The sequence below is a fragment of the Asterias amurensis genome, chromosome 9 (assembly GCF_032118995.1).
Source record: "Asterias amurensis chromosome 9, ASM3211899v1".
Lineage (NCBI taxonomy): Eukaryota > Metazoa > Echinodermata > Asteroidea > Forcipulatida > Asteriidae > Asterias > Asterias amurensis.
The window spans coordinates 3,733,712-3,756,772 of NC_092656.1; the positions used below are offsets into that span (position 1 = coordinate 3,733,712).

General features: G+C 37.8%; 1 protein-coding gene across 1 annotated transcript in view; it reads left to right on the top strand.

Moving 5' to 3' along the window:
• LOC139941450 (death-associated protein kinase 1-like) overlaps positions 1 to 23,061 on the top strand; it is a 105,201-nt gene that overhangs the window by 12,164 nt on the left and 69,976 nt on the right. Inside the window, exons 3-7 of the mRNA XM_071937951.1 lie at positions 2,909 to 3,047; positions 7,806 to 7,929; positions 8,854 to 8,902; positions 21,216 to 21,242; positions 22,049 to 22,201. Coding sequence (XP_071794052.1) covers positions 2,909 to 3,047; positions 7,806 to 7,929; positions 8,854 to 8,902; positions 21,216 to 21,242; positions 22,049 to 22,201 — 492 coding nt within the window. The remainder of the gene's footprint in view (positions 1 to 2,908; positions 3,048 to 7,805; positions 7,930 to 8,853; positions 8,903 to 21,215; positions 21,243 to 22,048; positions 22,202 to 23,061) is intronic.

Genomic DNA, 23,061 nt, shown 5'->3' on the forward strand with positions numbered 1-23,061 from the left:
TCAATTTCAAGGAGACCCGAGTCGCTGCATGAATTTTCTCGGGGCGAAACGGGCATCTTAAAGCGTTGTCCGCATGAATTTCAAGCAGCCAGCGCCATGAATTGAAAGTACCTCCACTGTAAAACCAAAAACACACTTTATCTTGTCGGGAGGGGGGGGGGAGGAGGGGGGGGAGGAGGGTAACGCCCACCCACCCTTTTAAAGTTGCAGATCGGGTGAGTGTATGACATGTCTGTGTCTATGGGTATTCTCCGTAAAAATGATGGTCAGTGTTTTGATGTCACATGGCCTGGAGAAATCCTTTTTACAGCATTCTAAAAATGTCATGAGTGTTGAATGTTATTTGTCGCATGGGCGATATCGATTTATTTTATTCACGATATGTCGCCGACAATATATCGCGATATTCGATATAATCGCGATTAGTTAAATGTGACATCATCAATCTTCAAACTCGCCAGTGAAAGTTGTAGAAGAGACAGTCATAGCATAAGAGAGGTGTTCTAACGACCTATTCTTCTGGTTTTACTCCAAACCTATGGGGTGCAAGATGTCTCAGCTAGGAAATACATCCCGATATTGCGATATTTAATCGAAATCGCGATATATCGCGATATATCGCGATATTTTGATATTTCGATTAAAACCAAATTGATCCGATATCGAAATCGTTTCCAAGTTAGTATAGATAAGTTAGTTAGATAATATCGTGATATCGCCCAAGCTTAGTCTGCATGAATTTCAAAGAGCTGGCACCACAGATTGAAAGTACCTACATTATAAAACCCCCATTACACCGTATCTTGTTAGTGGGGGGGGGGGGGGGGGGTGGTGAAACCCACCCCTTTAAATTTGCAGACCGGGTGGGTGGATGACGTGTCTTCAAAGTGTCTATCTCGGGATACTCCTCCAACCATGGTGTAAATAATAACCTTGACAATAATCTCTTGATATGAGATTAAGTCTGGCACACTCGTTTGTAATACAAGTTAATTCAATTGTGAGTTTGCCATTGAAGATGTATAAAGTATTGATTTAAAAAACCTTAGATGTAAATAGGTATCCTTGCGGTGTCTTAGCTTTTTAGACACAAGGAAGTGAGTGGAGACTCAATTTCAATCCTCGTGGAACAAACTGACATGTTACTAAGATTTATATATAGAATGACAAGGAGGCCACGGGTTGTGTTCAATGTGTAGACAAATAATTTTTTGGTTTGAATCACACTCGAATCACATTCTTTGTTCAACCCCTTCAAAATTTACCCAGTCAGTTTCCCCTTGTGGTTTATACTGAATTTTAACAGAAGTTAGTTTTACATCTTGGATGAAGAATTTAATTTATTTTTGACACTTACACCTTTATACACGAGGGTAATTTATTTTTACCCTTACGCCTTTAAAACACAGGTTTAAAAACAAATTATATCTACATTTAAGATCAAACTCTCTTTAAGATCAAATTCACAGTACCATAATGAAATTATGAAGAAAACATTTTTAATGCCCTGGATAGCACAGTAAGGGTTTTAAAGCCATTGGACACTTTCGGAACAGAAAAATAAATAAAAGTTCACAGATTTACAAATAACTTACAGGGTTTACAGAAGGTAATGGTGAAAGACTTATCTTGAAATATTATTCCATGAATTGCTTTACTTTTTGAGAAAACAACAAAACAATATCAATTCTCAATAGCGAGAATTACGGATTTATTTTAAACACATGTCATGAAATGGCAAAACGTGGGGTAACAAGGGTGGGTTTTCCCTTTATTTTCTCCCGACTCGGATGACCCATTGAGCCTAAATTTTCACAGGTTTGTTATTTTATATATAAGTTGTGGTACACTAAGTGTGGGCCTTTGGACAATACTGTTTACCGAAAGTGTTCAATGGCTTTAAAACACAGGTTTAAAAACAAATTATATCTACATTTAAGATCAAACTCTCTTTAAGATCAAATTCACATACCATAAAGAAATCATGAAGAAAACATTTTTAATGCCCTGGATAGCACAGTACGCCTTTTAAGACCAGCAACAAGCGCCAGTTCAATTCAGTGCGCGTAGGCCAAACTTCAAAGAAATATTTGTTCAAGAATGCCCCACAGTTTTGAAAAAATGCTGGTTGGAACCCTGGATGATGTATGTCTCCTGGTAGAACCCATGGCCCAAAACACATGGGTAGCACGTGCATTGCTTATTACATCACGGAAAGTCTTGAATATCTTTCCGTACCTCATCAGGACTGCTGATACAACATAATCATTCCAGTCTTCTCTCAAGACTTATTTTGTCTTTAAAAAAGGCACTGGACACTCTTGGTAACTTCTCGAAATATTTTTCAGCAGAAAGCTTACTTGGTAACGAGCAATGGGGAGCTGTTGATGGTATAAAACATTGTGAGAAACGGCTCACTCTGAAATAACGTAGTTTTTGAGAAAGATTTCATTTCTCACTCAAACTATAAAATACTTCAGCTGGAGCCTTTTATTAGGCAGATGAAAGCACACAAATTTGTGGAACAATTGTTTTTTTTTCTTTTTTTTCATTATTCTCTTTCACATTCGATGACCAATTGAGTCAAAATTTGCTCAGAGTTTTTATTTTATACATATGTTGGGATACACCAAGTGAGAATACTGATCTTTGGCAATTACCAAAGGTGTCCAGTGCCCTTAAAGTAAATGTTAACTAGTGATTTTCAACATATATACTTTTGTCCCTTTCTTTTGAACTGTTTTTGTTTGTTTGTATTGAGCGAGCGCCATAAGCACCTTTTTGGCGGATACTAGCACTTTAAAGCATTTACTATTATGATGTTATTAGGACCCTGTACTTTAAAAATGTTGACAACTTTATTGCACATTCTAATGACTTCAAAAAAATTGTTTGTTTATCCCTGCAGGGTGACAGGTGGGGAGTTATTCCACTACTTAGCAGAGAAAGATCATGTCAGCGAAGAAGTGGCTGCCAAGTTTACCAAACAGATCCTCGAAGGGCTGAAGCACATGCACGATAGAAACATCTGTCATCTCGATCTTAAGGTGATCTGCAGTTAACACTCTAGACCATTTCACACTTTCTCTTGTCCCTGGTAAATGCAACCTAGGGGAGGCCCCGTGAGTTTTTTAACCTCACAGTTACCCGGCGTGCTTTCACATTGTCCCCGCCTAGGTCCCTTTCCTTGGAGTTCCGGCTGCACGTTTCAAGAATACCCAAAGTTTCACTGTTTACCCCTACTCCAGAGCTGGGGTGGCTATTCCCATTTGCCGGGGCAGACCAGGGGATACAGCGGTCATAGTGTGAAAAGGCTGGCCGTTATTCCCTGGGGCAACCCAGGGAATAGAGTAGTGTGAAAAGGACTTTAGTTCTTTGCCCACTTTGACGTCTGCCATTGATACACCAACATTTTACTGAAAGTCAGATTTTAGATTTTTCAGTCCTGATGTTATTGTACAGTAGCGCCTCAAGGCCGAGCAGTCTAGCATGCTAGCTCAAGTTCTGAGCCCAATTGCATAAAGCAACTAAGCATAAAAAATTGCTAAGCACAGAAACATCTTGCTCAACAGAAATTGTTTACCAGCAAAAATTCCATTAAATTTGCATTGTGGTAACTGTTGCCCAACTCATTTTTTTTCTTAGCAAAGTTTCTTAGCAAAGAAATTTGTTAGACAGTATTTTCTGCTTAACAGATTTTTGTCGCTTCACAGGGGGAAAAACAGTCAAAGCAAAAACTCAAAGGTAAACAACAAAATGTTATTCAAAAGTACAAGTCACAAGAGACAAGTCAGTAAAAATCTAAAAAACTATAAATCTAAAAAATCAGCTAAGCGACAATTAGCTACAACAACAGTAGAATTATGTAAACGATGGTTGAGGGGAGAGCACACCTCCTTTAAATATGAATGGCCGTCATGAATCAAAGTGTCTAGCCTTCTTCCGAGGTCCTTGGCAACCAGCCCTGGCGGGGAGCCAGGTAGCCAGAGGTGCTTATTTGGCACCCAGCAATAATGCTGATTTGTCAATGAAAAGGTTCAGGGGATGTTATCTTTTAATTGTTTGTTTGGTTTGCCTGTTAAATCCCTGTTTTTCAATCTAAAGATAATAATAACAGTATACAGTAGCGCCAAAATTTATGAAAAAAAAAAAAAAAAAAAGCTCTAAGGTGCTTTACACAAATTATTGAGAAGTTATTAGAAATCTTGTCAGGAGTAAGTAACAAAACATTTTACATATACATTTTACTTTGACTCTGAACACCTGTTTGTGATGGGTGGCTAGTGCCTAAAGCGCTCGCCTCTCACCACTGTGGCCCTGGTTCGATTGCTGACTAGGGTCATCTATGTGAGTAGAGTTGTGAATTGATTCTCTCCTGTGCCACATGGAGTTTTGTCTGGGCCCTTCTGATTTTCTTCCCTCCGAAAAAAATCAAACTCATTTGGTCTCCGGCTGTGCTCCATGGTCATATAAGCGTTGTTGTAGCTGGCTGCTAAAGGTGCCTTTACATGCCTGCGGCTCAAACATGCTTCGGCTGCATCCTTCGCAAATCAGCTTCTTAACTGGGAGTAAGGATAACTAGCCTTCCAAGTTGTTTATATAAATTGTTATTATTAAATGAACACTCTGTCTAGAAGGGCACGATTTCATCCAGCAGTTTTGCATAGCAAAATGTTTAAACTGAATAAAATTTGTGTACACTGAATGGTAACATTGAGTAGTAGGATTTGAAACTTTGCATGGTGGAAATACGATATGGAAAGGTTTGCGGTAACACCATGTAATTCTGAAAAGAACCGTTGTTTTAACTTGACGCTTCGATCAGTACCCGGTATGCTCTGATCGTCTTCTGGAGAAAAGGAAAGGAAGACTTTTCTCCAGAATACGATCAGAGCATACTGATCGAAACGTCAAGTTAAACCAACGGTTCTTTTCAGAACCACCCCAACTCATTTAAGATAGTCATAATATTGAGTACCAAATGATGAGTTTTGCATAGCATATTAGCATATTTAGCATAGCATATTTGCATAGCATATTTGCATAGCATATTTGCATAGCATATTTGCATAGCATATTTGCATAGGTTCCCAGTAATTGGCATTCAAACAGCATTAGGCCCTAACACAACATCATGACGCTGTAACAGCTGAGTGACCTGAAAATCCATTGAATCAATCAATACTAGGTTCTAATTTATAACGAATAGACGTAAGGTAAACACATGTTGACAATCAGGAATGTAAACATGGTTAAAAATAAACAAATTTGATGTTTTTTATATCGGAATTTTAATGCTGTACATGTATGTTCCTGAAAAAACGTTTGTGTACGTGTGTTAAAACCTTGAAAGACTTTTGACACATACATCTGATGCGGAAAGTGTTTAAAGGATTTGGGTACTTTTTCAAAATGTCCATAGGTTTACGTTAAACTTACAGGGTTTGAAGATAATGATAGTGGAAAGCTTCCCTTCAAATCTTACTTACTGAGGTGCTGTAGTTTTTAAAAAAAATGAGTAAAACAATGTCATGAGACGAAAATTATTTTCATGACATTGTTTTACTCATTTCCCCAAAACTACAGCACCTCAGCACGTAGTATTTTCAAGGAAGCTTTCTACTATCATTATCTTCAAACTGTGTAAGTTTAGTGTAAATCTGTGGACATTGTGTATTTTGTCCTACAAAAGTTACATAGATCCTTGAAAGCTACTGTAGGCTTTCTAACCAACAGTTTTTATTGCCATTAATTTTAAAAGAGACTACCAAATATACCTTCCTTTAACCTGTAAGAAAAAGATGTGATTTTGAAGATAAAGAATGACTCAAGAAAAGACAGTCTACCCCCTTCCGTCATCCCTGAACCCCCATCTGGAGTCTACCCTCTCACCCTAGGACACTCATCTTAGCATGACCAACAAGGCCCTCATTCATCGGTGCGAATATGTCCATGTGTGTACAGGAAGAATAATCCCTAATACATGTAGGAATACACAATCGCAGGAGCCCTGCAGTAAACGCTTCACAGATTCAAATTTTATGGCATAAAAACTGACTTTTTTTTTTGAATAACCTAAGTAAAATGTTTTTCAAGAAGCTTTATAATATCGAAAGCTGCTGTAGGCTTATAGACATAGGTATAAGAGTAGTTACCAAATGGTTGCACTCCCTTTAACTTGTAAGAAAAAAAGATGCGATTTTGAAGATAAAGAATGACTCAAGAAAAGACAGTCTACCCCCTTCCGTCATCCCTGAACCCCCATCTGGAGGCTACCCCCTCACCCTAGGACACTCACCTTAGCATGACCAAACAACGTCCTCATTTATCTAAACCTCACATGATGATGAGCTCAAAGGAAGTCCTGATTAATATTCCAAGAACTAAAACACTTCTTTTGTCTCAGTTTGTGTCTACTAATCAGGTGATCTAATTTCACCTGGGGGGGGGGGGTACTTGAGGGATGTACATGTATCTGTTTCATCACCCAGTCATGGCATTTGTGTCCTTCTTTTAAAGCAATACTGCTGTGTCCTTCGGATGGGACGTAAAGTCATAGGTCCTGTGTGTTGTGTAATACACGCAAAAGAACCTGGTGCACTTACCATAAAGAGAAGGGGTTCGCCAGGTGTTCCTGGTCTGATCATCAGCATATTGTGCCATAGCACCTTGTTAATCATTACATGGTGCTACATAGTTATATAGGAATAGGTCTCGTACTTTAAAATGTAGCACTGCATACCTTGCAGGAAACCCTACTGAGCGCTTTGATATGGCGTTAGAAATTTTAAAGAAAAACATGGTTTCATAGAAAAAAAACAATCTTCTTTCGTGATGTTTTCTTTGTTTGTCGATACACGCACGTCTTGCAGGGTCTATTTGAGGAACACATGAGTACACAAGACACTTAGTTACAAGTCTACACGTTTTATGCACGACTGACATTTTACTCGTTGGCATTTTGTGAAGTGTAATGTCATGGACACGTAACTGTACACAGACTAATTGTAACAGGTTGTACATTTTGTAACATGCATAATGCAGTATAACTCAAACAAGCGCAGACGTGTGCAATCTTCATTGCATGCGAGATTGCAACAATCTTTTTAATTTTATAGTATCCCCATGATTTTTTCTGCTGTTTGTTCCCTTCCTTTAAATTGGTAGCATTTCGAATACCAAAATTACTAAAATTTACCATAAAAAAATGACTTGGTAAACAGCCTTGCGGCAGCTTATGATACACATTGAGAAACAATTCCCTTCTAACGAAATGTGGATTCAGAAAAAGGTATTCAAAAAGTATTCCAACCTGAGAAATGTTTCTGAGATTGTGTATGCCTATTATTACCGATTATTCTTCCTGCATGGACATAAACCACTCCAGTTTTTCGCCGATATCTCAAAAACACTAGCACATTTTGAAATGCAATATTCACAAGTTCATTTAATTGTATACATTTATACAACATTCAAACAACCAAAACTTAAAAATTGCAAAGGAACACTTTGCCTTTAACATCCCAAAAGGTTCACAGTAAATCTGTATTTTTATTTTTGTTGTTTAGGTCATGGCAGGGTAAAAATGGTTTGGTTGTTTTATATTTGACCCAATTAAAAAAAAAAATAATCGCAATTTTTTTATATTATGTTATATGAACTTGTTATCATTGCTTGCCTGAAATATGATAAATTAATAATAAATCCTTTACAAGCAAGGAGCCTGTTGTCATTGGAAATTTCAAAACCCATCCATCCGGACGAAGCTAAACAATTTCGTCCTGTATCTCTGTCTCGTCCTACAGCCGGAAAACATCATGCTACTGAACAGGAACAGTCACGAAGTCAAGCTGATTGATTTTGGACTATCAAGGAAGCTTCTAAACGGCAAAGAAATCAGAGAGATGATTGGAACTCCAGAGTTCGTTGGTATGATTGATGGACAATTTTCATAAAAATGAATGGCATTGAATAAGATATACATGTAGAAAGCTGTATTGGGCTATGTTGGAATGAGTGGTCCCAGTTGTGGCTTGATCATCACTTGAACGTGTGTTAAAGACAGTGGACACTATTAGTAATTGTCAAAGATCAGTCTTCTCACTTGGTGTATCGTAACATATGCACAAAATAACAAACCTGTGAAAATTTGAGCTCAATTGGTCGTCAAAGTTGCGAGATATGAATGAAATAAAAAAACATCCTTGTCTCATGAAGTTGTGTGCTTTCAGATGCTTGATATCGAGACCTCAAATTCTGAACTTGAGGTCTCAAAATCAAATTTGTGTGAAATTACTTCTGTCTCGAAAACTATGTCACTTCAGAGGGAGCCTTTTTTTCACAATGTTTTATACTATCAACCTCTCCCCATTGCTCTTTACCAAGTGAGGTTTTATGCCGATAATTATTTTGAGTAGTTACCAATAGTGTCCACTGCCTTTAAGGCATAGATTGCCCTTAGTAACACCGCTAGCAACAGCCGTAGCTGTAGCCACAGGCACCACATTAGTTGATGTTTGCATTTGTTGTGGCTTTAAAGAGGGTCAAATTCAGGTCAAATTCAGTTTTCTGATGCAATAATTTTTCTCTAGATGTCGTCATGAAATTGAGGGAAAATTTTGAGTCTCTAACCACTCCCTTAAAATTAAAATGCCATTGCCTTGAAGTAAACCCTGTTGAATTGCTACCAATTGCTGAAAAATGCAAAGATTGAAACCACAGACAGAGACCCATTTTGTATCTTTTCTGTGATGAAAGAGATTAAAATTTTTAACTTTCTTTGAAAGCATTTGAACTCAGAAGTTGATGAATTTAAAAGTGACATAAGCTCTTTTGTTTTTGTTATCCTCACAGCTCCTGAAGTTATTAACTATGAGAACCTAACCCTGGCCACAGATATGTGGTAAGTAAATACTTTCTTATACTATTTCCTTTGTTTAGCCTCACGCTGAGCATTGTATACTCAGTACTTTCCTGAGTTCTGTGAAGAAAAACTCAGAGGCAAATCGCTCGAGTTGGATTGGAGTGGATGTTTACCACTAAGACCACAGAGCTAGCCCAGTGGCTAGAGGCAGTTCGAATCATGTGTTAGCAGCGGGTACCGCAATGATTTGTCTGTGCTTAGCAAGTTTTTATGCTTAGCAAGTTTTTATGCTTACATGCTTTATGAAATCGGGCCCAGGTCACTACTCTTATATTCTTATTCAAAATTCAATTTTTTGTTTAAAATATAATATTGGTAATAAGGCATGACACTCCTCCTACATGGTTAAAGGCAGTGGACACTATTGGTAATTGTCAAAGACGAGCCTTCACAGTTGGTGTATCTCAACATATGCATAAAATAACAAACCTGTGAAAATTTGCGAGATAATAATGAAAGAAGAAAACACCCTTGAAGTTGTGTGCGTTTAGATGGTTGATTTCGAGACCTCAAGTTCTAAACTTGAGGTCTCGAAATCAAAATCGTTGAAAATTACTTCTTTCTCCAAAACTATGGCACTTCAGAGAGAGCTGTTTCTCACAATGTTTTATATTATCAACCTCTCCCCATTACTTGTCACCAGGTAAGGTTTTATGCTAATAATTATTTTGAGTAAATACCAATAGTGTCCACTGCCTTTAAGTCTAATTTGTTTTGCCCTTGGAAAAAAATTGTGATTAATAGCCAGAATAGTCTATTAAAGCCCACTCTGTGTGTTTGTACACGTGTAGGTCAACTCTTCCACTCGATAAAATATTCCTATTTTTTTCCAAAGACCAAATATCATGCATAAATAATGTAGCTGTGAAACTTTTCTGTTATGTAAATTCTCATATCCTGTCACATCCACTACATGTAGCTCCATTTGGTGAGTAATGTCAAACTGCATGCGATTGCGATGCTCAAAGGCTGTGCATTCACGCGTGTATCAATACATTTTACATTGAGTACTGATGGGTATTGATTACATTTTAATAATATCGAAGTCTTATATAGCGCACATATCTACCAAGGTACTCAAGGCGCTGAGTATATACAAACTTTCAGAAAGATAGGTTATTGCAGTGATGAATTCCGAGACCCATATTATGTAGCACCTTATAAGGGTTTACAAGGTGCTATGGTGCATACAGCAGCCACAGCCACGAACACCGGGGCGAACCCCGTCTCTTTTCGATAAGTGCACTGGGTTCTTTTACGAAGCAATGTTTAAGTGTATAGCTTAAGGACACAAGTGTGACGGCTGGGATTCGATTTGCGTAAATATGTTGAGAAACTTTTTACCATGGCTCGACTACACATTTAAACGAGCTCACCTGATCGTGACCAGTCAGAATGTATAAACTGTCTGGGGCATTTATGAATATTATTTTATAAAACACAAATGATACAACTCTGTTGTGTACAATATAAATTAACACATTTGAAGACTTAAAAAAATTAGATGCGTTTAATTTGAAACCCAGTCGCTACTTAAAACCCAATCAATAGACAGAAAATGATGTCAGGGACAGTTCTTTTTTTCTCATGTAGTTTTCTCTGGTGGAAAATATTTCTCAGAACAATTAATATTGGTATCAAGTCTTTACAAATAAATTCAGCCTATGACAAGGTGATGCAAAGCAATCTGCAGCAGAAATATTAGGGCAAACTTTTTTATAATAAAATAAATTTGGAACTAACAAAATTCGGTTTGCGTTTGCTTTTGCTTGAAGAAATGAAACAGGCTGCATTGAAAATATACATGTACTGGCTAAGTGATATGAAGAATGATGGCAATGTTTTGTCCGGACTTGATGAAGAAAAGCTTAAAGTATCCATAAGTGAACCTTTGCTCGTAAATCTTGTTATGGTAGCCAGTAGCCAATAGCCATAGCCAGGAATTTGTGTGATTTTTTTCTTGGGACTTAAAAAGAAGGATGGACCATTTAAATTGAACCTATGATCATATATGCTTGTAAGTTTTGTTATGGTAGCCAGTAGCCAATAGCCATAGCCAGGAATTTGTGTAATTTTTTTCTTGGGACTTAAAAATGAGGATGGACCATTTAGATTGAACCTATTATCATATATGCTTGTAAGTTTTGTTATGGTAGCCAGTAGCCAATAGCCACAGCCAGGAATTTGTGTAAGTTTTTTCTTGGGATTTGGAAAAGAAGATTGAACCTATCAACCCACATCTATGCCTTGTAGTTGCCAGTAGCCAGTAGCCAACAGCCATAGCCAGATTGTTTTTCTTCTGTTTTCTTCTTCTTGGGACTTGAAAAGGAGGATGGACCCATTAAATTGACCTATGATCCTATGCTTGTAAGTCTTGTTATGGTAGCCAGTAGCCAATAGCCATAGCCAGGAGTTTGTGGCAGTTTATTTGTGGGATTTGGAAAAGAGGGTGGACCCATGTAGATTGAACCTTTGGACCTATGCTCATAAGTCTTGTTGTGGTAGCCAGTAGCCTATAGCCATAGCCAGAAATCTTGTATTTTTGTTCTAGTGGGGCTTGAAAAGGAGGATGGACCCATTTATATTGACCTATGATCCTATGCTTGTAAGTCTTGTTATGGTAGCCAGTAGCCAATAGCCATAGCCAGGAATTTGTTTTGTGGGATTTGGAAAAGAGTGTGGACCCATGTAGATTGAACCTTTGAACCTATGCTCAGAAGTCTTGTTGTGGTAGCCAGTAGCCTATAGCCATAGCCAGAAATCTGGTAATTTTTTTCTTGGGACATGAAAAGCAGGGTGGACCCATTTAGATTTGGTGGATTACACAGTGGTTAATGACAAGGCTGAACACTGCGGCTGAGTCAGGAGAAAAAGGTTATGACATTGGCTTGTCATCTTAATTGTGTTTGAGCGCATTACTTAAGACCACTGTCTCCAGTCTCCACTGAGGACACTGAAACCTTGTGGTTACCGTTACGCGGCGGCAAAGGCGCAAAGTTTCCTAGAGTGGCTCCCTCAATGAATTAGATTTCGGTCCGAGGACGGTGATTTTGTAGAATAAATAACAGCAACCCTTGAAAATGATACTGTGTTCCCGCGATGAGGTTCTCCAGATCGGGAGCTGTAATCAACAAGTGCCTTTAAATGATGTATTTTTAGAGAGAGAAAAACTTTGCATGGGCATTATTTTAGTGTCAATATTTTTCAATGCAAATATTTGAAAATATGTTCTTGATCACTGTTTTCTAAATTTGCCAATAATTTGTAAAATGGTTTCACAATGGCTTAATTTGAGTCATCAAAATTGTTGAAAGATTGTTGGTGGAAAGGGGATTGAATACTTTTCTGCCAACTTTTAGATTTCAAATGTTAACCACATCCCCCCTAACCCCCCCCCCCCCCAAAAAAAAAAAAAACTTCATAAAAAATGTTTGTACATAATGCTGCACGTCTCCTTGTATATTTTCCCCCTACCGACATGATATGAGGTGAACGTTTGTTGAAGTCCAAAATTTACAGAGGTAGATTGCCTGAAAATTATCATAAAAACATACGTAAAAATTTCATATGATAGAAAATACAAGTATCTAGCCCTATAGCCAGCACTTTTGATGACCTTTTGCTGTCCAGGAACCCCCATACAGTTTGGTAAAAATCCTGGTGCGATCCAGTCACGATCTTTTTTATAACTGTAATAAATTAAACATCTACCCGTGTATATCCCTACGGTAGTTCAGGTGTCCCTGTCTCTCTATCCAACCAATTAAAATATCTTCCACTCCAGTAAGCTCCGCGGCCCGTAGAGGAGCGGCAGAGGTTTCGCTTGACGGGGCTGTCAAACTTTCTCAGAAGCTTTAGTTGTGATTATTAGTCATCGATGAGTTGTTTTAATACGTTTCTTCAAGACATTGATGCATCATTCTTACATGTGAATGACAAATAAAATCAATTAATAACTTTAGTTCCTGATGTGGGGAATATCCTATACATGGATACCTTCAGAATAAAAAAAATAGTTTCTTGTAATCCAAATAAGCCGTTTATATATTTATTTATTTATTTATTTCCAGGCAAACAGAACAAACAAAGAATAGGCAATAAAAAATAAGACTATACAGAGAACAAGCCTGCGGATAACCAAAAAGCGAAAATAATCACTATCAAAAGGCGATAATCACCATCAAAAGGCGATAATCACTATCTAAAGGCGATATTAAGGTGCAGCCGTTTTTTCTTCTTTTTCAATTAAAATTAAAATCAAGGGTAAATATTTAGTAGAAAATTCATCCACGCACTTTGAATGACCTGCTGTCAGGGAGCCCCCCCCCTTACAGATGGTCAAAAATCCTGATGAAACCCAGTCACGATCTTATACTGAAATAAATTAAACATCTAACCATATCTCAGTTTGTATTGACATAGGGCTGGATAGTTCAGTATGTAGAGTGCCAGCTAGTTAATCCGGAGGTTGGTGGTATATACTATAGACCATTATCCAAAGAGTTATATATAAGAACTAGAGGGCGCACTGGCCTATATATGCGCCCTGGCATGCGCGCAGGTGGCCATTTTTTAAGTTGAACAAACAGGCATTGCTTAGCGTGTGTTTGTGCGGCCATTTTGTAAATTGACAGAACAGCATCGCGTCAGCGTTCAATGAACACAAACTCCAACGTGTACTTCGATTCAATGGGCGTACATAATGGCGCGTGTGTCTTGTTGCGGTCCCGTCGCGTTTATGCAAGAAGCATCACCATTGCGCCCTCTAGTTCTTTTATATAACTCTATGCCTTTATTACGCTGTCACCATCTTGGTCATGGCTCTGTTTCCATAACAGTAATGAATGCTAACATTCATTGCACATGGCACCAGACTATTGTTTCGTCCAGCCTCAGTTTGGTTATAATCAGTTGGAATGGAGTAAAATCAAGATGACCACATCGTGATAAAGGTCCTTTTTTTGCGGATGGGGGGAGGGAGGGAGGTTTTTTTATTTTTATTTTTTTATAAAGTTTTGTTGACATGCCAAATATCATCACAATCACTGTAAAACAGGGTTTATGTGTTTTTGATGTTTTCAATAGTTTTGTCAAACAAATTTAACTTTAGATGACATTTTCTGTACACTTTTTCAAACAACTAAGCACAGTGTAGCCCAAGTAAATATTTGACGAATTGTTCTTGCTTTGCCAACATGAATAAAAACCTTCTTTAAACATCTTTTCAAACCTGTACATTTAGAAAAAAATATCAGCTGAAACATTTGGGCAGTAAAAGTATAAAGAGATATCCAGACATGGAAAAAAAAAAGAAAAAAAAATGGTGTCGGGGGGTTTTTGAACGGTCGGGCGGGGACGATCAACAATATTTTTTTTTATGTGGCCTAATCATCATTCTGTGCTTAAGCAGCTCTATGAAATTTGGCCATGGCTTGAATGTGAAGTATTTTGAACATTTGAAAACTGACGACAAAACATTGGATGAGTAAGCCAGTGAGTAATAATGCGCGTATGTTTCCAAACAATCTGTTTTGCGTAATCCAAGATGAATCTTCTGAGAAAACACGATCCGGGCAGATGCCCATCGGGATGAGGGTGTATCCATCCAATCAAGCAATGAGTTGCCACTCCGCTGCACATTCTCATTCCAATCGGGTCCATCTGGGCTTCGTACGCAGTACGACCGTCCGGTCCATCTGGGCTTTGTACGCCTCATTTGCAGCTAACCACTGAGGAAATATGTTATCTGTCTGCAGTTCCGACTGAGTGACTCTCAAGTATCAGCTTTGGGAAAACTTGGTGTCGGTCACATCGTGCCTAATGGGGTTGGGGCAAGCTCAAGTTCAGTGTTTGACAAAAATTGTTATTTCGCTGCGCTTATAGGTTGTTTAAAAATAAACAGGAATTGGGTTGACTATACCCCACAACTTCACAATTTTGTTTAGCATTAAAAGGTCTATAGTTAAAAGTCTTAAATTTGACTGTGCAGACACCATGTGTTAAACATGCTGCGTAGTCAGCTAGCAGGGCGGGATGTTATCTTTGAGAGAGTAAGGCCGTTTTCATTTTGCAAATGGCACTTTTATTGGAAAATCTTCAAGTCTTTAGAAATATTTAAAGGGGCATCAAGGCCAAGACCGTGGCCTTCGTGGCTTTGGTGTAATTCCAGGGCCTAAGTTTGATAAAGCCTGTAAGAACAACAAAATGCTAAGCACTGAAAAATCTTGCTTAGCAGAAACAGGTTACCAGCCAACATTCCATGAAGTTACCATTGTTGCGCCTGGTGCTCCACTCATTTTTTGCTTAGCAAAGAAATTTGCTAAGCACCGTTTTCTGCTAAACAGCTACATGTACATGAAATTGGGTCTAGGGCATTGGGTCCAGGGCCCAATTTCATAGAGCTGCTTAAGCAGAAAATATTGCTGAACAATTTTATGCTTAGCAGAAACAAGCAGGATATCAGTCACATATTGTTTATGTGACATGGGTGTTTTGGCTGGTAACCCTGTTCTGGTAAACTTAAAAAATTGTTGCGCTTAGCTACTTTTGCCCCAGCTAGTTTGCTGTGCAATGCCCTTTAACCAGATCGAGCGTGTTAGATCGAGAAGGTGTTAGTCATCCCACTGAGAACATCAAAAAGCCCTCCCAAAGTCTGACCCAATATTTTCCCTTCTCCCCTGACATCACAGCATTGGCGTTTTTTACTCTTGTGTCTATTTTTGGCGCTGAAGTGAGTCGTGGTAGCGGAGAGGGACATAGAAGGTTTTTTTTTTTTTTGACATCAGGTGTGTTAGTGTACACCATCTGCGTTATAGTGGCCTTAATCCTCAGTGGTTGTCCTTAAAGGAAGGGTCATAGTGAGTAAATACTCCAGAAATGCCATAAAAATTCACTTGGTGAGAAACACTGCAGCTGTTTGAGAGTATAAACTATTTTGAGAAAGTATTCCCTTTGAAGTAATATGGTTTGGTTAATTGTTCACCTCCCAAAATGTTTGAGTCTGAGAAATGATTTATGCATGAATTGTTTCTCACATTTCTGAGGGTTGGTCGCTGTTCGGGTTTGCTACAGCCAAAGATGTGGTTATAGTATCTGCTGTCATTTCGCTAAATACGATGGATCCAAAGGTCTTATGAAAATACTGTGAAAGGTTTTTGCTATTTTCTCAGCAAATAGACACTGTATTCAGCTGAACTTTCACATTTGACTTTTATTGTACCATTCTTTTTAGTTTTGCCTATAAATCAGCATTACGTCGACAAAAACCAATCTATGAGTATGACCCCACCTTTAAGTGCACAAGGACTGATTTATAAATTTAACTTCTCTTTTATTTCAGATTAAACTATAACCCCCATTAAAAATCAAACAGCTGCCTAAATTTATCAAGCTCAGCATGGGGCATTATGTCAAACAGTTCAGGTGTTAAATTAATGGCATTATGGTAGATTTTAATGAGTTAGATGGAAAAATGGCAACAGAGAATTGGAAAGGCTTGTGGTTATTTATACTTGTCATTTTGTTTTTAAAGGCAGTGGACACTATTGGTAATTACTCAAATTAGCGTAAAACCTTTCTTGGTGACTAGTAATGGGGAGAGGTTGATGGTACAAAACATTGTGAGAAATGGCTCCCTCTGAAGTGCAATAGTTTTTGAGAAAGAAGTAATTTTCCACGAAAAATCAGAACTTGAGGTCTCGAAATCAACTATCTAAATGCACACAACTTAGTGTGATAAGGGTATTTTTTTTCTTCATTATTATCTAACAAGTTCGATGACCGATTGAGCTCAAATTTTCTCAGGTTTGTTTTTTTATGCATATGTTGAGATACACCACCTGTGAAGGCTAGTCTTTGACAATTACCAATAGTGTCCACTGCCTTTAAGTAGAATTTGAAACTTTGCATAGTGGATGAACAATTAGGTGAGGTTTGTGGTAGCACCATGTGTTAATCTCTAACAGGGGCAGCGATCTGTGATGGTTCTGAAAAGTACCGGTGGTTGACAGCCAAACATTTCGATCAGTATGCTCTGATCATCTTCTCTGATGTGTTATTTCTTCCTACACAGTACAAATAATTGGCAGCTAGTGAAACAGTCCGGTCACTTCTAGCTTAACTGTACAAACACCTTAGTAGCATGTAGGGAATCTAACGCCATGTGCCCACCATATGTTAAAGGTCCACTTGCATACCAGACCGCTCTTAGTTTCACGCCAGCAGAACCCATCATTTTTTCATAAACACAATGCATTCTGAGTCTAGGGGAAATTCCCTGTCATGTCCGTTTATTAAAAATTTAAAAAGAGTGTGCTTGCGAGAATGCATCACAACGAAGTGTGATTTTTTTTTGTCTGTAGCGAAACCTCGAATCGTCGCGGATAACCCTCGCCTGATTGTCAAGGTTTGACGATCCGGAAGAGTTATTGAAACATTTGTCAACACCTCGAAGTACGCTCAGTCGCTATTAATAGTTGATCCAAAACCCACGATTACCAAGCCGTGTGAGGTTTATTTTTTTAGCGTTGCTGAGAAACTGGGGCGGCTGTGAACTGGAACGGCGCTTTCTAAGACTGTTACGCTGAGATAAAGAAGAAAGAAAACCCAATTAAAAAGCGGCCGATATAACACCCACTTCTTGGCTGATGATGAGCCCTGACGATGATGCACCACTGGTTAGCTTTGTCCTTGTGCATTGAGGTGGAAAAAACGGTGGATCGTAATTGAATAGATAGTGAAAAGAAGATGAGAAACGACATTATATTTTTAATTTGTTTATTTTTGGGGTTAACAAATAGTGGAGGTTAGAATATGTGAAAGAATTTCAACATTAAGTTTAAGACGCAAGACAAGTGTTAAGTACAAGTAATGCCGAGCATTTTAAGCTGTGAATTACTGCTATAAAAAAATTATTTAAAAGTTCTTGAACCTTCAGTGAGGGATTTCACAAACTCAAAGAATACCCCCAGTGTATGAGAGGGTCAATGGTGGCACCAACTTCCTTCTCCGTGCCTCTTCCTTAGGGTTAGGGTTAGGGTTAGGGTTAGGGTTAGGGTGAGGGTTAGGGTTCGGGTTAGGGTTAGGGTTAGGGTTACGCCAATGTTCTGTGCCTTGAACACCAAGCAGGGTGGATACGTGCGCATTACAAGTCTTGTTATTATTATTGTTATTATGGGCATTATCATTTTAACTTTGGGCAGGACTCTTAGGAACTTACCTTTGTTAAACGTCCATTTTGCAGGGACAAATAGTAATAGATACTTTTTCGGTAAAATATTTTTGTAAACAGCAAGTACACCTTGTAAACTTGCCTTCATTTATACCCTTTTACATGCTCAATGGTTGACTTCACTGCTAAAAATACAGCAGTTTATTTTTATTTTTTAAAAGATTTGTGACATTAAGCACAAGACGCAAAGATGTTTTGTTAAAACTGTTGTGCAAAATGTACAAACTAAATGAATATTATTTAAAGGCCCAGTTATTTGTAAGGCAGCCTACCTCGCTACTCTTAGTGACCCCTTTGCTATTCTTTTGCCATGATTACCGCTTCCCTCGTAGGATTTGCCATCATGAAAATACTAATCAAGAATGGTTCATTAAGTGGAATGCAGCTTTTTATGCGCTTTGTGAAATTGTGATGGCCTTGAAAATTCACTGGACTATGCCTGCAATATTTTTATCCAGGTTTGCTGTTTCGCAACTTTTAAAACAATTTGTTTTATACATTGTAAATTTTTGTCTCTCCTTAACCAATTAATTCTTAAGTTTGTAATAGTGTTTTTTCCCCAAATTTTTATTCTCTGTATATTTTCCTGTAATTCAACCTCGGGTCGCCATGGGAATTTGTATTTTTAAAGAATAAACCAATAATGAATGAATGAATGAATGAAAGTACCCAGAATTCACAATTTAGATTGTGTAGACGGAATCGTCTGACATTTCATGTCAATTTGACGGATAAACCCTACATACAAATTTGTTGAAAGTTGCCCTGGTTTGTTCTAGGGCTAGGCCAGACTTATTGATATCAACTCTATACCCCAAGATATTTCTTATATGAAATTACATTCAGATAATAACAAAAAGTGCCAAAAATATATAATGGCCGGATGTTTCGATCCAAGTAGAGTCTTTCTCAATGGCTAAATGACAACACAACACAAAAGGTCTGAAGATTGCCACACAAAAAAATCCTGCAGGGATGGTCATAAAAGAAAAAAAAGATTGTTTACATGTAAAATTCTGTTTTGAATGTCAAGTGAAGTCTCTTAACAAGAAAGACGTCAGCATTTTTGTTTTGCCCTAGGCGGCCATTATTATCAATGTACATATACCAGGATATTGAAAAAGCCTCCATGCTCTATCTCAAGCATTTATCATGTATTAAAGGTACAAGAGATACCGTCTGAAATATCTGTAAAGACATGCGTTATCTTATTATTAATTCTGAAAACTGCCAACATGGCGGTCAAAAATGTTGTGGATTTAATTCACAAGACTACACAAGAAAACACAGTAAACAAAATTAAGATAAAAACCAAGTTCCTTAGAAAAAGAAACTAAAAGTACTCAAAAAACATAAATACTAGGCAAGCCAGTTTGGCAGTATTTTCACCTGGGCCCAATTTCATGAAGCCTTTTGAGCACAAAAATTTGCTTAGCATGAAATTTCTCTTCCTTGATAAAAACAGGATGACCAACCAAATTGCCACATGATTTTCAGGAAAAACAAACAACAGCTGAATACCAGTATCAAGCAATATGCAACAAATAGAAATTTGGTTGCTTATCCTGTTTTTATTAAGAAATAAATTTCATGCAAATTTTTGTGCTTACAGCTCTATGAAAAAAAACATCAGGAAAGCCAACCTTAGAGACTACTGGAATTTAAAATGGACTTTCAAACATGTAAGAAGATCTAACACGAACTTGATATGAAAATAACCAGGAGTTTATTATTTATTATTATTTCTTTCTTGTGTGTCTTTTGGAAGCCGTTCAGTGAAAATCTGTTTTCCAAAGCTGGCCAGTAGGAATTGTAGCATTCAATAACATAAAAAAATATTTAAAAAAATGTAAAAAACATACATAAAATATATTACAGTGTACGTATAAAAACAGAAATATGAATAGTAAAACGAGGCAAGGTTGATAAAATCATTACAATACAGTAAACTTCAAGTCTGGTTACAAAAAAACAAATCTGGAACAGCCAGCGAAGATGAAAATAGCAAAATATTAAAACTTTTCACCTTGTAAAGTAGACAGTCAAAAATAATTAACATAAAACAAGATGCAATATCAGAGTGTATTTTAATTTATATGACATGTCACTTCACATGTTTATTGAGAGAGGAGTTTCTACTCGCTCTCTGTTATGGACTTTCATTATTTGTAAAGCGAATCTTTGTGTAAATATTATATTTTTTTGGCTGAAATGTAGCAGATGGAGCTAAGCTATTGTTTCAAATATTCAAGGAATTTATGCAAGCGTTTGCTGGTGGGGTCGTTGCTGGTTGGGGCAAATGACATAATCAGTCAGTCTGATTATACAGTGGGCACTTAGAAATAAAAATTATATAAAAACTGTCTGATGGTGTACGCCAGGAATTTTATATGTACATGTATGTTTTGATAATGATTAATGAAATTTTGAGTATTAGGGTGATGACCATGGCCTAATTTAATAATGCCTATAAGCAGATGCTTTTTATAGAAGTATGTACTTGGTACTGTAAGCAAAACAAAAGGCATTGCTAGCTTGCAGGTTGTTATTATGAGCACGGTTCAATTTCATGGCTCTGCTTACCGCTGAATTCTGCACTTGTTTGTGATCATTATTCCCCGCTTACAGGCGAGTGCTTAATTTCTGAGCTATTTCCTGCTATTCTGTGAAATATGCTTGATGTAAGCGCGGAATTCCCTACTTCCATAAGTGCCGATTCTTTGCTTAGAAAAGCAGCTTGCTAGGAAGTTGGGCTAAGATGAATCTTGTAACGATAAGCAAAGCCATTGGGAACGTGCATGCCTGATTTCATCTGGATTATTGTAGAATATTCATATGAAATATTAATAAACTTTTGCTTGATGTATTTTTTCCCCGCTATAGTAAGGACAGGAACTTGCTTACCAGTAAACAGCTATATTGAATAAGCCCAGGGCTTAGTTTCTAAAAGGTTCTCAGCAACCATGTCTCATAAGTTTGGAACTATTTACAGACTCAGGGAGCTAATAATGTTCTACTTATATCTAATGTTATTTTTTCTTTCTGGTTTCATGCTTATTACAGGGCCATCGGTGTCATCACGTACATTCTGTAAGTACTGCAGTAACCTAAAATAGTGCCAATCTATTCCTATGACGTCAGTAATATTTCTGACTGCATTTGCCATCAACTTACATGTTGGTTGACTTCCATAGAAATCTCTGGAACCCTCTCTAGGATATGTTCATAAATATTTCTGAGATGTTCCATTAGTCTTTTTGAGACCATGTACTTTCTGTTGACAAACAAGACTGACTTTGTACATTCCAGATCCTTTCTGGCAGGCGAGATAATCCACTACATGTAGTTATATGGAAATTTTCCATTTTGTGTAATAATTTCCACATAAATTCAAAAGTTACAAAAATAAAAATAACAACTAAACAAGTTTTAAAGATGTGCCCCCCCTTCTTTATTTCAAAAGTTGATAAAAATCAAACAGTACCGTCTCTCTAAAACTCAAGATTGAGTGTTTAATTCTCCCATTGACCTGTGTACAAGTGCCTGCAGGAAGTCCAGCTTCTGTGACTCTTTTTACAAAACCTAACATTACCATAAAATTGTGTCGAACACACCACAAAATATATAATGATGTAGAGACAGTAAATTGTCTTAAATGTAACACCCTGTTAGTTCAGTCTACTCTAGACTATTTTCCTTTTAATATTTTTCATTTCTTTTTATTTTTGAAGTGACCCATCCCACCAATAAATAATTTCCAGTTGTTAGTATATTAATTTTCTCAATATAAACCACAATATTAATTTTATTCAAAAACATTACGACTCAAAACATATTGTGTTGGATTGTCAGTTGTGACTAACTCCGGACTATATTGTTATTATCTTGTCATTCAGGTTGAGTGGGGCGTCACCATTCCTTGGGGACGATCAGCAAGAGACGTACAATAACGTGACGGCAGTGGATTATGACTTTGATGAAGAGTACTTCCCCACAACCAGTGAACTAGCCAAAGATTTCATCCGAAGATTGCTCTGCAAAAACTCAAAGTAGGTTACTGGGAGGGGGACACTAACGCCCTTTTCACACTAGTCCATTTCCCTGGGTTGCCCCCGGGGAATAATAGCAGCCTTGTTACACTATGATTGCTTTACCCCGGTCTGTTCCAGCAATCGGGCACCACCCCAGGAATAGCAACCCCTGCTCTTGAGTAGGGGTAAGCTGTAAAACCACGGGGTATTCTTGAGACGTGTAATTGGAACGCTGCGACATAGTAACACAGTGTGAAAGTGTGTCGGCGGTAACCGATGGGTAAAACAAGTCTTGGGGTCTCCCCAGAACTGTATTCAGACCTGAAGCCTTTTGCAAGCATCTGAAAACAAACATTTTTTTTTCTTCTTTCAAAACATTTGTTTGTAACTTCGATGACCGATTGAGCCCAAATTTTCACAGATACTGGTCTCTGACAATTGCCAATCAAGTCCAGTGCCTTTAACAAAAGGTATCCAGAAGCTTTGACAGAGCAAAGACTCCCTCGTGTCGCTTTCATGTAAAACCCAATTGACCCCTTGCACGCGCGTCACGCAGCGACTGATGCCACGATCACCATGTTGGTGGGCAGTTAGGTTTACGTGTATTAATGTTGCGTCGCCTTAAATGTGCACTTCACTGCATAACGCACAGCATAATAAAAACGCACAGTGAAATTGCCCACCAGCATGGCGCATTCAAGATTTTTCTGATGATGACGTCAGGTGAAATGGGTCAATAGGCAAACAGAAGTCTAACTTGGCCAACAAACATGTATGGGCTTATGGGAACACCCTTGTGGGATATTTTAGACAACAGAACAATGTACCCTACCAGAAAGATCTTTGTTAACATGTACCCCACAGGGGAGTTCTTCAGA